The sequence below is a fragment of the Mytilus galloprovincialis genome, chromosome 3 (assembly GCF_965363235.1).
Source record: "Mytilus galloprovincialis chromosome 3, xbMytGall1.hap1.1, whole genome shotgun sequence".
Taxonomy (NCBI): Eukaryota; Metazoa; Mollusca; class Bivalvia; order Mytilida; family Mytilidae; genus Mytilus; species Mytilus galloprovincialis.
The window spans coordinates 48,436,228-48,450,328 of record NC_134840.1 but is presented as its reverse complement, the minus strand read 5'-3'; the positions used below and the strand labels follow the sequence as shown (position 1 = coordinate 48,450,328).

The window sequence follows — 14,101 nt, the reverse complement described above, 5'->3', positions numbered from 1 at the left end:
ATGAATTACCCCCACCCCACCTTTTAGGTTTTCTTTTTTCACCAGTAAAATGACCCCTTGTCTGAAAACAGTCCCTCATTTAAGAAATTATTTATTTGGAGGGTTGTTCCCATACTGATAATTTATTTAAATTAAATACAAGTCATAGTACGGCCTTTAATACAGGGCTTTGGCCCAGACCAAACAGCAAGCTAAAAAGGAACCCAAACTAACTACTGTAAAGCAATTCAAACAGAAAAACCAATGATCTCATCTACAGTCGTCCGCCATAAGTATTCGTAAAAACAAAATGGCCGCCAGTCAATATAAATCTGCACCTGAAAAAACTTGGAACTATTTAACAAGTAACAAAATAAAAAAATCCTACCTCAATACTTTGTTATGTTTCCTTTGTTCCTCATTACTCGTAAAATCCTCCTTGGAATGCTGTTATACAACGATTTCAGGTAGTAACAGTTAATTTGTCCCATATGTCACGAATTTCACGTTCCAGGTCTTTGGTATTATTTATGTTCTGAGTTCGTTTTTGCAGTTCCCTTTTTAATACCCACCAACAATTCTCTATAATATTGAGGTCGGGACTCTGAGCTGGCCAGTTCATGCTTTTTAGACCCGTTTCCCTACGAAAATCTTGAACAGATCGGGCTCGATGGACGGGGGCATTATCATCTTGAAAAACGTAGTTATCATCTGGAAAATGACGAACAACCACTGGCCACAAGTTATTGTCAATAATTTCAATGTATTTTAAGGCATTTATGTTACCTTCAACAACAGTAATAGTTCCGACACCATGGTAAGTGATGCATCCCCAGATCATTAAACTATACTTGCGCTGAGATAGAGGACAAATACAATCTGTCAGCCACTCTTCTCCGACCTTTCTCCAGACACTGACACGAGAATCCTGCCCAATGATTACCTTGCACTCATCACTGAAGATTACTTTACTCCAGTGTGCATTAACAGTTTTATGTAAATTCCCCCTGCAATATGCCACTCGTTTCTTCTTGTTGACCTCACGGATACGAATTTTTTTCTTTACTGACCGCTTGTGAAACCCATCAGAATGTAATTTACGTTCAACAGTTCGTTTAGAGAAAGGTCGATCAATGCTCTCATTAAAAATATTAGTAATTTCAGATAAAGATTTACGGCGATGTTTTTTTACACAACGGGAAAGTTTTCTCATGTCCCGGTCATGAAAGGATTTTGGTCTGCCTGTTCTCCGAATGTTTTCTATATCACCCCGGTGCTCATACCTCTTCAAAAAACTGTAAACAGTACTCTGTTTAATGCCTGTCAATTTGACGATTTCACTTTTTCTGTAACCTGCATCATTTAATGCATCGAGACGACTTTTCTGATCAGATGTCAGTTCTTTTCCCTTGCGACCCATTTTGTTTACATTAGATACAACGTAAGTGCAGACGCCTCTGACGTCATTACGCACGTGTCACATGACAACCACATGTTTTTCCACATGATCATCTATATATAGATTCATTGCCATCCCGATTGTGACATGGAGACGACGGTCAAATCTTGTTTACCCTTCCGTGACGTGACCGCCATTGTTGTTTTACGAATACTTATGGCGGAGTACTGTATATACAAACGAAGAAATACCTATGAACTAACCCAACAAACGACAAATGAATAACAGGCTCCTGGCTTAGGACAGGTGCATAAACATGCAGCGAGTATGGATAGTTTTGTTCCACCGGCAAGCAATATTGCAGTTGAAGGCAACACTTCTCCGTCTCCGTACTTCAGTCTTAAAACGAAAAACAGCATGATTTTACGGGGGAATGTAAGTAAGGGAGAAGAAACCAATTTTAATATGCTGGGATTGCTATTTAAATGTTTACAAATAAAAAATCGTCGCAGGAAATAGACACGATTACTGAAAGAGTATAAATATTTTTGATAAAATTACGTGTGGATGGGTCCGTCCAACAAGGAATTAAATTGGTGTGGTTTTATATAACTTTCTCTAAACTCATGGTCACATAGAAATATATACAAGCTGTAAAGATACTGTTGAGACTGTTGTTGACCTGCAAGGTTCGTTCATTTGTATATTTCTGTTGTTTGCCTCATTAACATATAAGTCGCATACGTTCTTGTTCAGACCCAAAGGGTTAACTCGGGTGAATAAATATGGAACCTAAACTTCTCAGCCCGGTATCAGAATCCTATTTAAAGTGGGACGTTCGTTTGGCTGTTCGTCGTGTATAAATATGCAATCTGTAACGTTCGGATGGAAGTAGGACGTTAGATCCGATTCTTCATGTCGGAAGACCTCCACATTTTCAATATCTTAATGAGTACTTTTAACAATATTCTAAGGGTAATTGGTTAGCCTGTTGCAATATTTGATCCTACCAAACATGCCCTTAATTTGTAATGGCAGGAGAAATTCGAGTTCTTCATTCCGGTCAAACCATTTGCGGAACTTATCCATTTGAATCATTAATCAAATTATAATTTTGATTGCCTCTTAGTATTCTTTTTTTGTTTGTTACATACGCACGTGTTTACACTCAGTTTTTCATTTAAACCAATAAATAATCAACGTTAAAATGTAAACTGACTTAGTACAGACATTACTCATGCATATGATCGTCCAAATGATGACAGAATTTTAAGTACCAATGATATAAAAACAATCTTTCCGATAACTTTTTAAGTATTTTTAAACCCCTCCTCCGACCCCTTCACAACCCCCCAACAAAACCCGGACAGACGAGATCCACAGCAGTACTGATGAAATCTATAATAAGATTGACGTGTATAACTTTTCTGCATTTGAAGAGCCACAACTTTAACAGCTATAGATATTAATTTTAGACCAAAAAATAGGAACAGGCATGACTTTTGATCTAGGGAACATTTTATTATTAAATAACTAGATAACTTTGTTAATTAGATTTCAAACTAATGTCACCGAAAGAAGAAAAGCTCAAATATAACAATTTGTGACTGACATTGTCATAGGCTTCCGAAAGTTTACTAAATCTCCTAAATCAAATATACACCGCCAATGAATAAACTTTATAACTGAAAAAAATGTCAACACAATATAACTTGAACGATAGAAAATACAAAGTAAACAGTCTATAACTTTTTTTTCGATTGGTATACATCTTTTCTTTTCATTTTAAATAAAGTTCTATATTATATGTATTATAGAAAAAAGGTTATTTAAACTTATAGTATCTGATTATAGACGAAGCCAATTATTATTTTACACAAATGTAATGTACATAATATATATAATACTATTATATTAAATAGAAGTACACGTTAAAAATCAGAAACTTTGGTAGTTATTTGGATCATTCATAAGTTAAGGTATTTTTTGGAACATTGCTTCTCAAGTTTCACCCTTCATTTCAATTGAAACAGTATAGTTGTATTGTATCAAAAACATTCATACGACCAGGGCGTTTTTAAAAATTGTCAGGTAAGGTGATTTTCAACAGATATGTATTTTTTATATTTTTTATATTAAAACAGTTATCTTGTTTATTATATTATTACAAAATCAAAAATAGAAAATAACAATGATAAATAATAAACCACAAGTATAAAAAAAACCATACCAATACTATAATAACATAGTTTGTATTTTTTTCTAACAATCTCAAAATCAAGTTTCTGCGAATTCCTGTCCTTACCTCCTTCTGTTTCCAGTCCACAAAATACTAGTATAATATAATAATTAAAAAGGGTAAGCCTTCAAATTTATATATTATATAGTGTGTTTTTCCTTGTTTTGATGTTATACTATTGTTACAGAAAAGGAAGAAGATTTGGTGGCTTAAAACGTTTAATCCCGCTGCAATTGTTTGCACCTGTCCCAAGTCAGGAATCTGATGCTCAGTGGTTGTCGTCTGTTAATGTAGTTCATAAGTGTTTCTCGTTTTTATTAGATTATACCGATTGTTTTCCTGTTTGAATGGTTCTATACTATTTTTGGTCCCTTTATAGCTTGCTGTTCGGTGTGAGCCAAGGCTCCGTGTTGAATGCTATAACTTGAACTATAGTGGTTTACTTTTATAAATTGTGACTCGGATGGAGTGTTGTCTCATGGGCACTCATACCACATCTTCCTATATCTATAAGCAGTCATTCTTTAAAATAAAGTATCGGAATGAAAAGTTTTAGGAGTTTTGAATGGGAATGTTGCTGCTATTTTTTTTTATAACGTGAGAAGAAATATTCAAAAACAATTTCTATTGACATTAGGTGTGTTACATGCACCATGTTCAATGTAAATCAATTTATCAATATTCATTTCTTAAATACAAAATGATACAATAATACTTATAATATTTTCCTACATATTTTTTTTAACGTCAGACGCAAATATCTGTAAAAATCTTAGACACTGATATCTGTTAAACTTAATAATTCTTTATGGGTTGCATTGTTAGGCGAAAAGTTGAATATATAAAAGATGGAATATTGATCTCGATAATCATTGAACATTTGTGGTTGAAATGGGCAAAACTGGTAGAGTTATCGTTAAAGGAAAAAGTCCGGTAAGGGTTAATTTCGGCCTAATACTCAAAGTACGTCTGATGAAAGGGTTATGCCATTTTCAAACACTTCAGTGTCTATTTCATTCGATTCTATTGGTTATTATAAAAGATTTTGACTGACTTGGTCATTAAAAAGGTTAAAATTCCAGCTTAAATAAGTAAAATCCATAAAGTGTACCATTTAATCTCACTTTTCAGACACTTTTTCGTTTAAAATGGAAGTGACCGCATTCGTGTTCATCTCAAACATTCATATATGTTGTGTATTATCTCTGAATACAACCTATTTTAAAATATTAAGACTAAACACAAGTTCTGCCACATTCATATTAGTCTAAAATTAGCACAAATGTTTAAATTGTGACGAAATCAAGTATTTTTGAATGAAGTATTGATGATGTTTGTCTATTGTATTATCAAAAACAGACCACATTTTTTTTAATTAAAGTATTCTACTTTTCATTCAATAAATAATAGTTTGCAATTGAACAACTTTGTAAAACTCTATAGTTTGGGACCAAAAAGGGATCTTACCGGGCCTACTCCTTTAATATATCATTTAAATAAGTATATTTAGCAGATTCAAGAGCAATACGATACACAAACTTCTTATAAAACAATCTGGTCATCAACCTCCTTTTTTACAAGTTCAAATCGATTCGACCATGAACCTCCTTGTATACAAGTCTAAATCGACAGTCTACGACACATATTATAACCCCGTCTATTCAACTCTAATAAGTTATAATAGTTATATTTTTATTTAAATACTTTTAAAGGAAAGGTATAAATTTTACGAAAATAAATATAGGGATTTAGTTTTCACAACTAAAATTGATAATGGAAATGGGGAATATGTCAAAGAGACAAGAACCCAACCACAGAAAAAACAACAGCAGAAGGTCACCAAAAGGTTTTCAATGCAGCGAGAAATTCCCGCACCCGGAGGCGTCCTTCAGCTGGCCCCTAAACAAATATAATATTATATACTAGTTCAGTGATAATGAACGTCAAATGATACACAAGAAACTAAAATTAAAATAATACTAGACTAACAAAGGCCAGAGGCTCCTGACTTGGGACAGGCGCATAATGCGGCCGGGTTAAACCTGTTTATGAGATCTCAACCCTCCCCCTATACCTCTAGCCAATGTAGAAAAGTAAACGCATAGCAATACGCACATTAAAATTCAGTTCAAGAAAAGTTCGAGTCTGATGTCTGCAGATGTAACAAAAGAAAATAAACAAAACGACAATGACTACTAGCAGTTAACTGACATGCCAGCTCCAGACTTCAATTAAACTGACTGAAAGATTATATCTGCATCATATGAATATCAGACACAATCCCTCCAGTTACGGATTTAGTGTCATACCATCATCACATATATGAGAAGAGCATAACCCGTGTCATGCCAACAACTGGTTTTTAAATTAATGTGGTTCCAATGCAAAGACCCTATAAGTGAATCAATATTAAAGCCAAAATATGCAATCTGTAATGACCTGACAACAGAATCGTAACTATATCCCTTCATAATGAGTCTATTTAAAGTTTTTTTTAGCTTCTGAGGTGAATACTGACATTTTTGTGCTTTATAAAGAATATTACCATAAAAGATTGGATGTAAAATACCTGAACGTATTAGAAGTCTGCATGTTGAGCTATATTTACGAATGATGTCCTTGTACCGATGATAAAATTTAGTAAATGTTTTGACTAGTTTGTGATATCGAAAACCCTGGTGTAATATTATTTTTCAGTTATACATAAATTTCTCTCGTTAAAATCTAAAACGTTGTTACATACACGAGCGAATCGTACAAGTTGAGATATATAAACACCGTAAGATGGTGACAAGGGAACTTCACCATCTAAAAATGGATAATTAACGATAGGAAATGAAAAATCATCTCTTTTATCATAAATTTAATAGTATTAAGCTATCCGTTATTGATATAAATATCAAGATCGGGGAAAGGGCAGTGGTCACGTTAGTATTAGCTTTATTTAAAGTAAGTTCAACAGGATAAATTTCTTTAGTATACATACTGAAGTCGTCATTATTGAAAGCCAATATATCATCCAAATATCTAAAAGTATTTTTTCGTATCAGATGTTGTTTCGATGGGTCTTTGCTGATTTTTGTCATAAATTGTAACTCATAGCAATACAAAAACAGCTCCGCAAAAAGTGGTGCATAGTTAGTCCCCATTTGAATTCCGATAACCTGACGATATACGGAATCTCCAAAGCGAACAAAAATGTTATCTAGTAAAAAGGGCAGATATAGTATCAAAGCATGTCCAATTGACACAGTTCTTTTCTTTATTGCTACTAAAAAAATTACCTAAAAGAGTTTGAAGATAGATATTCACATTCTCTCCGATAAATGCACATTTAATTAGGTGTGTGATATTTTTTCTTAGTAAGAATGTGAGGCAATGTGGTATAGAGGTTAGAAAAAAAAAAACTTTGAACAGATTCAAAATCACCAATATAAGCATGCAATTTATCAAGTAGTTCCAACGAGTTTTTGACACTCCAAAAGTATTCAATTCCACTATTTTCAAAGGCCTTATTTGAACAATTTATTATCAGGTTTTTGATTGTACGAAGTGTACTTGGTAAGAAGAATAGACAATTTAGTAGTGAAACAATGGCTTGAAGACGAAATTAATCTATATTTGTAAGGTGTTTTGTGTAGCTTCGGAAGCCAATACATAGTTGGGACTTTCATTGTATTTGGTTCTGCTTGTAAAGAGGTAGCTAAATGTTTATGTTTGTTACCGATGTTGTTTTCTGAAAATGGAGTCAGTTGGAATGTTGGTGAATTTGTGATTTCTTTTTTCAGAACCTCAATGTAAAATTTACGTCAAACAATAATAAAATTATTAGCAGCTTTATCGGCCGGGACAAAAATAAATTCCATGGTTAGTTCTTTTAGTTTATGTTTGATACGAGAAATATGTTTAATGTGGTTGTTGTTAAGAGTAAAATATTCTTTAAAATGTTCAATACGTATATCAACTATGTTCATTACTGAATTAAAAAAAGAGTCCAAAGATTTTTTGTCAGCTTTTTCCCGTTTTATCCATTTAAAACAGTAAGTACGGAGTGAGCCGTATATCTGGGTTGGTTTTTGTTTGTTTTAAAAGTAATATGACGTTACTGTATTGATTTTTAAGATGTAAGGATCAGAGATATGTTCCAATCAATCTTAAAAACATGCAAAATTCGTTTGAATTGTGACGTTATAAATTATCACTGTTGCTTGTGATAATAATGGCGTCAATTCTAAACGGAATTTTCAAAGAAGGCAAGCAAGAGTCTTTTGTTTCAGAAATGGAAATCTTATTTGGAACATAATCAATGTTTTCCAATACTTTAGCTTGAATATTTGTCGATAAAGTAAGACTCTATATAAACGAATACTATGATAAAGAAATATATATAGAAATATTTCATGTTTAAAAAGAATGTGTATTATTTTAATTAGAAATGTCGAAACCAGCACATTTTCTACTCACAATTGAGATAGGATGTCAACAAAAGGTGGACGTAGAGGGCATGGTTCAAGAAGTTAATGGCTTGCTGGGAAATAAAGCTATGTTCAAGTTCAGGGTAGGTTTTCTACCAAATGTAATATTGTGCATAATGAAAACACAGGTATAAAATAAAAGAAAATGGAACAGCAAAGTAAAGAAAGAACACAAATAATTATATTTTAGAAGGAAATGGCGGAAACTACAAAAATTCATAGAGAATTCGTCAAAATCATGGCAAAACAATTGGCAAAACGATGAAAACAAAACATTTTCAAAACACTGAAGTACATTAAAAACTAGACTGAGCAACACAACTCCATTCAAAACCGGGAGTAATCACGGACGATACATGTAACATAACAGTCGAAAACAGTACATGTTAGACATTCAGCAATAACATCAATGTGTTTCTGTTTTCAGGTTGTTGGTGAACCAAAGATATTGGCATGTTAGTATTTTTAACCAAGACGGTGTGTAAAAAAAAATCATTGAACAAAAGATTGAAGATTCAAAATAATATTGATACGCGGGATGCATGAATACGAACCAAGTCTGTCCCAATAGGAACGTTAGATCTGATGCATCGTGAAGAGAAAAGATTAAATTTTGCTGACAATTTGCATATAGGCTATTTTTTGCCTGATTAAATCAAATATGTAATAAAAAAAATATACCTTCATGTGCTACTTTTTGAGGTCCAAATTGTATATATTTACACAAAATTCGGGTTTGTGGACGTATTTTTCCTTTCAACAGAAATGCATAACTTTTTTGTTTTAAAAGATAAACACGAGCTGTTTTTTGTTAAATTATTTGTAAATTCGGTTTTATAAAAATGTCCTTTAAATTTGTGCAATTTGTTTTTCAAATAACTCATATTTATCAAATGTACACGAATGTAGTAAAAAAAAACGCTTGTTTTTGCTGCATATTTATCAAATTTAGAAAGAAAAAAAATGCACTATTTACGTTTTGATGAAAATCTTGATAATGATAATCTTCTTACATAATCAAACCAAGCAGAGGGGTCCATGAACTCGTTTTCAAGTTAGATAAGTTTGAATGATAAAAATCAGTCGAAAACTGAATCTTTTCCCGATAAGTCATAGTTTGACCTCGCGAAAATAACAATTTACGTTAGCAATGTCAGTACCTCCCCTGTAACTGTATCGTATGTCAGTTGTCATCCTGCTGATTCATACACTATTTCCATTTTGTGTTTTAGTTTTGCAACATATGGTTTGCAAAAGCATTGAAGCAAATTTGAACAGAGAGACAATAGCAATGACCCACCCACATGTTGTGCCTGTTGTTGTAAGTATATATATTGCAAACGAGTTTTTGGTGTTGATGTGGTCTGATTTACATCCCAACATGTTTGGTTTCTCTTGCTACCCTTTTTACGTTTTAAAAATTCTGTTTGTTTTGTAGTCTTTGAGGTTAAAAATCCCGCAGAAGTAAGTACCATGTCTTCCAGTATAATGCAAAAAGGTAATTTCAAAGTTACATGTACTTCTTTGGTGACATATGAGGAGTGGGCACAAATAATCGGAGTTGACAGCAAACTGACTGGAACTCCACCAAGGAAACTTACAAAAGCAGTGGTGTATAAATTTGATCTAAATGTTGAATGCAACGGTATGTATTTTATTATTTACATATATATTTGTTTAAGTTTACAAATTACGGAATGTTACCTATATACTTGTATAGTAATTTTCTTTGTTTTTTTGGACTGTACCCCATCTGAGCTATAGGTCACAATCATCAGTTGATATGTCGAGTATTGAATCCGATTACCTTATATAATGCTAATGTAACCCCATAGATGATATCGTTTAGAATAATTTATGGCTGAAATTTGGGGAAGACACCTTTCTGGTTATACAAATATGAATCGCATTCTATGTCAACTCATGAATATATTTGAAAGATGTTTTCCATTCGTTTGATGTGTTTTATCCTTTTATTTTGCATTTTGATTAGAGGCTTTCCGTTTTGAATTCAGTATTTTTCGTGATTTTACTTTTTGTTGCTATATGCAACAACACATTCAATGAAAAAAATTATCATACATTTTCTGAAGTGAACCATAAAAACCAATGGTTGTAAAATAATATGTAACTATCCTTTGTCCTTTCAATAAAGTAAAGTGTGTGAAGTGTGTTCATCTATGTGTAACAAAGAAGTTGCATCACGTTGTATGATTATGACAAAAAGATTGAATAACTAGTCAGGAAGTGTGAAACAATTCACGATGGCAAAATCCATAGATCGAGATTTCAAAATACGAAGGTCTAACAAACGTCATATAAATCCTAAAATCCTAAACCCAATTCCATGCTAAGACGTTGATCTATAATTTCGGTTTGTTCCCGGGACAGCATTGTCAGTTGTAATATTTGAACTTTTCATTGAAGTAATAACAAAATTACCTTATTTAAATTGTTGGTGAGTTTACACATCCATTTTATGGATGTATGGAATGGTTCTTACATATTACTATACTTGGTAGCTAACCTTATTGATAGTTGATTAAGAAATACAGCTGATTATGTATCTATCATTGCTTTATAGTTTAACATTCTGCATATCAAACTGTCAGAGGAACTGGAATTGTCCTCAAAATAAAACAAAATCATTATCTTCAACAATTTTGGAGTTCTTTATTAAGAACTAGGATGAAAATAATTTTAATTTAACTTTTGTAATGAATATTTACGTTTAAGGTATGACGACAGATGAATTTTTAAATACATGGAAGGAAGAGGCAACAACTGCCTTAACTGTCAGAGGTACTGGTCTAGAACTAGAACTGTTTAAAGTGTTTGGACAGAGAAAGGTATGTATGAATATATGATTATAAAAGGGGCATGAAAAAATCGAATACGCATGAAGTGTGTGTGTGTGTGCGGTTATTCAAAGGGAAAGAATGTCAACATGGAAAGTGAAATGTATATCTCTAATATGCCCATCGGTCTTCGGAGGTCAACTCGATAGTTAATTGGATGGAATCAATACTAAACTACACACGTAACGAAACTACAGATTATCGAGCTTGTTCCCTGTACATTGCTCATATTAGACTGTCTATAATTTGAATAAATGTTTTACATGGTTATAAATCAAATATGGGAATTTCAGTCAAATCGGTGAACATGAATTTTTCAGCTAGTACCCCTTTAAAAAACATTACTGTACCTGTACCGAGTCAGGAATATTTGGCTTTCAGAGACTGTCCGTTTTGGGTTGTCTTTGGAGATCAGTTTTGTAATTTCAATTTTCATTTATACATCCGACTGCTTTAGACAACCAAAAATGTAACCACCATTCAACATTTCAACATTGTTGTAAACCTGGATTCTACAGCAATTCAAAAATGGGAAGCTTTAAGAACTATAAAATACATCTAATATAAAACAAAAAAACTGAATACATGTATAGATAAATGACGGGATGTACAAGTACATAGACAAAAATTAGCATAGAACAATAACGCAATGACATGATGTATAAGTACAGAGACACGCCAAATGAATACAACCAAAAGAACAGACAAAACAGTAAACATAATATTTATAAAGACACATAAAAGAAAAATATTACACATTTATTAAAATGATAAACAACGTCTGTACCCAGAATCTAAATTTAAAGACCATCGTATTATTTGTAAAGTTGATACGGAATATTTGTCAACAAGGTCTTGTTGAATTACGATGAACCTTTTAGAAAAAGGAGGAGACGTTTTACAAAGTCTGAGTAGTTGCTACATACTCTTGAAACCAAACAAGTTGGGAAATGTATACCTCATATGCAGGTGAAGTTGGTATATTGCTACAGAGTTGGGGGGAATTAGTTAATTCAAAATTAAAATCGTCTCGTTTGTCATTGATTCAGATACTGAGATGATGGTGCATGTCAAATTCGAGGTATCAGTCTGAAAATGAGGCGGAGGAAGCCGTATCTGTTGTTTCTTCAATTTCTAGTTCTGGGGAAGATTTTAATGGAACTCAAACCAATCAGCAAAGCTGTTACAAAATGTTAGAAATTATTATAAATTAAAGAATGTGTCTCCCTCATGCAAAGCTCTGATTCCTTTCACGGATTTGGCTATACTTTTTGGACCTTTTGGATTATAGCTCTTCATCTTTTATATAAGCTTTGGATTTCAAATATTTTGGCCACGAGCATCACTGAAGAGACATGTATTGTCGAAATGCGCATCTGGTGCAGGAAAATTGGTACCGTTAATGTTTTACTACCACTGGGTCGATGCCTCTTGCTGGTGGACTGTTAGTCCCCGAGGGTATCACCAGCCCAGTAGCCAGTACTTGAAAATACGGATTTTTTGTGTTATTAAAATTTGCTGTTACAAAATGTTAAAAATTATTATAAATTAAGGAATGTTTCTCCCTCATGCAAAGCTCTGATTCCTTTCACGGATTTGGCTGTACTTTTTGGACCTTTTGGATTATAGCTCTTCATCTTTTATATAAGCTTTGGATTTCAAATATTTTGGCCACGAGCATCACTGAAGAGACATGTATTGTCGAAATGCGCATCTGGTGTAGGAAAATTGGTACCGTTAATGTTATTACTACCGCTGGGTCGATGCCTCTTGCTGGTGGACTGTTAGTCCCCGAGGGTATCACCAGCCAAGTAGCCAGTACTTCGGTACTGGCATGAAAATACGGATTTTTTGTGTTATTAAAATTTGCTGTTACAAAATGTTAGAAATTATTATAAATTAAGGAATGTTTCTCCCTCATGCAAAGCTCTGATTCCTTTCACGGATTTGGCTATACTTTTTGGACCTTTTGGATTATAGCTCTTCATCTTTTATATAAGCTTTGGATTTCTAATATTTTAGCCACGAGCATCAATGAAATGACATGTATTGTCGAAATGCGCATCTGGTGCAGGAAAATTGGTACCGTTAATGTTATTTGGATAAGGGATTTAAATCAAAAATGAACTTTCTTTTTTCCTCCGAACCTTTATCATATTCTTTTTCGAGAATAATGTGCAAAAATAGTTTTAAAAAGAAGACATGCAATAGTTCCAGCTGTAAAATAATCCACATCTTATTTCATAAATGTTAACACAATTTCCAAGTATGATTTGACTTAAACCGTCAAAAATTCGTTGTAGTGTAATAACAAGATCATCAATCTTAGATTTCGTTATAATCTTATTTTACTTGATTGATTTATATCCTTAAATACCAAACTCGTTCTTACATATTAAGTTAGTCAGATTAAGTGATAAATCTATATGGACCATTTCAAAGATGGTCTTTAAACTGGAAAATACATAATATTTCGGATAGCTATTTTGTAATGCTATATACAAATATTAAATGTTCACTGTTTATTTTCCTGAATATACATATTCAAGATATATATGAATAAAAAGTCCTAAAAATCGGTCGCCTCTTTTTTTTTACATCTATAATGTTTTGTGTATTGCAGGCTATGGGTTTAGTATGCCAAGATAGTCCAGGTGACTTTGAAAAATTGATGCAGAATCTTCCATTCGTAAAGAAAATGTTCGACCGCTGCCACTTCGAACTTACAACACTTACAAAACTATGAAAATATAAACATTTTATATTTATATCGTTTAGAAATGTGTAATCATAACAGTAAATACTAGATGCAATATGAATAAAACTATATAGTTAGTTTATTTAGTTTACAAACTCAAACATTTGTTTATGTATATCAGCTCCAAAGAGATAGAAACCTACCAACATAACAGATCTAAAATGACAACTAGAGATATTTACAAGGTCTCGTTTTCGTTTTCGATAAAATTTATAAACTGAAGCTGTTATTAATATATGAACGTTAGTATATTAAAATGTGCTTGCTTCGTTAACATACAATATAAAATTGAGAATGGAATACAATGTATACATGCATATAAAAAAAGACGTGGAACACACTTCATGGAAACAGCAATATAAGCAAAACAAGAAAACTTGAAAAATTTAAGCA

The 14,101-nt window shown here is 32.7% G+C and overlaps 1 protein-coding gene across 2 annotated transcripts; it reads left to right on the top strand.

Moving 5' to 3' along the window:
* Positions 1 to 1,942: 1,942 nt before the first annotated feature.
* On the top strand, positions 1,943 to 13,790 carry LOC143066450 (uncharacterized). 2 transcript variants are annotated; one of them, XM_076239373.1, is made up of 6 exons: positions 1,943 to 2,067; positions 8,051 to 8,175; positions 8,520 to 8,547; positions 9,531 to 9,737; positions 10,829 to 10,941; positions 13,574 to 13,790. In XM_076239373.1, exons 2-6 carry the CDS (start codon positions 8,053 to 8,055, stop codon positions 13,694 to 13,696), a joined length of 594 nt encoding a protein of 197 aa, XP_076095488.1. In that variant the 5' UTR covers positions 1,943 to 2,067; positions 8,051 to 8,052; the 3' UTR covers positions 13,697 to 13,790. The 2 variants fall into 2 exon arrangements, with proteins under 2 accessions (XP_076095488.1, XP_076095487.1); XM_076239372.1 differs by lacking the exon at positions 1,943 to 2,067 and adding an exon at positions 3,331 to 3,469.
* Positions 13,791 to 14,101: the final 311 nt, after the last annotated feature.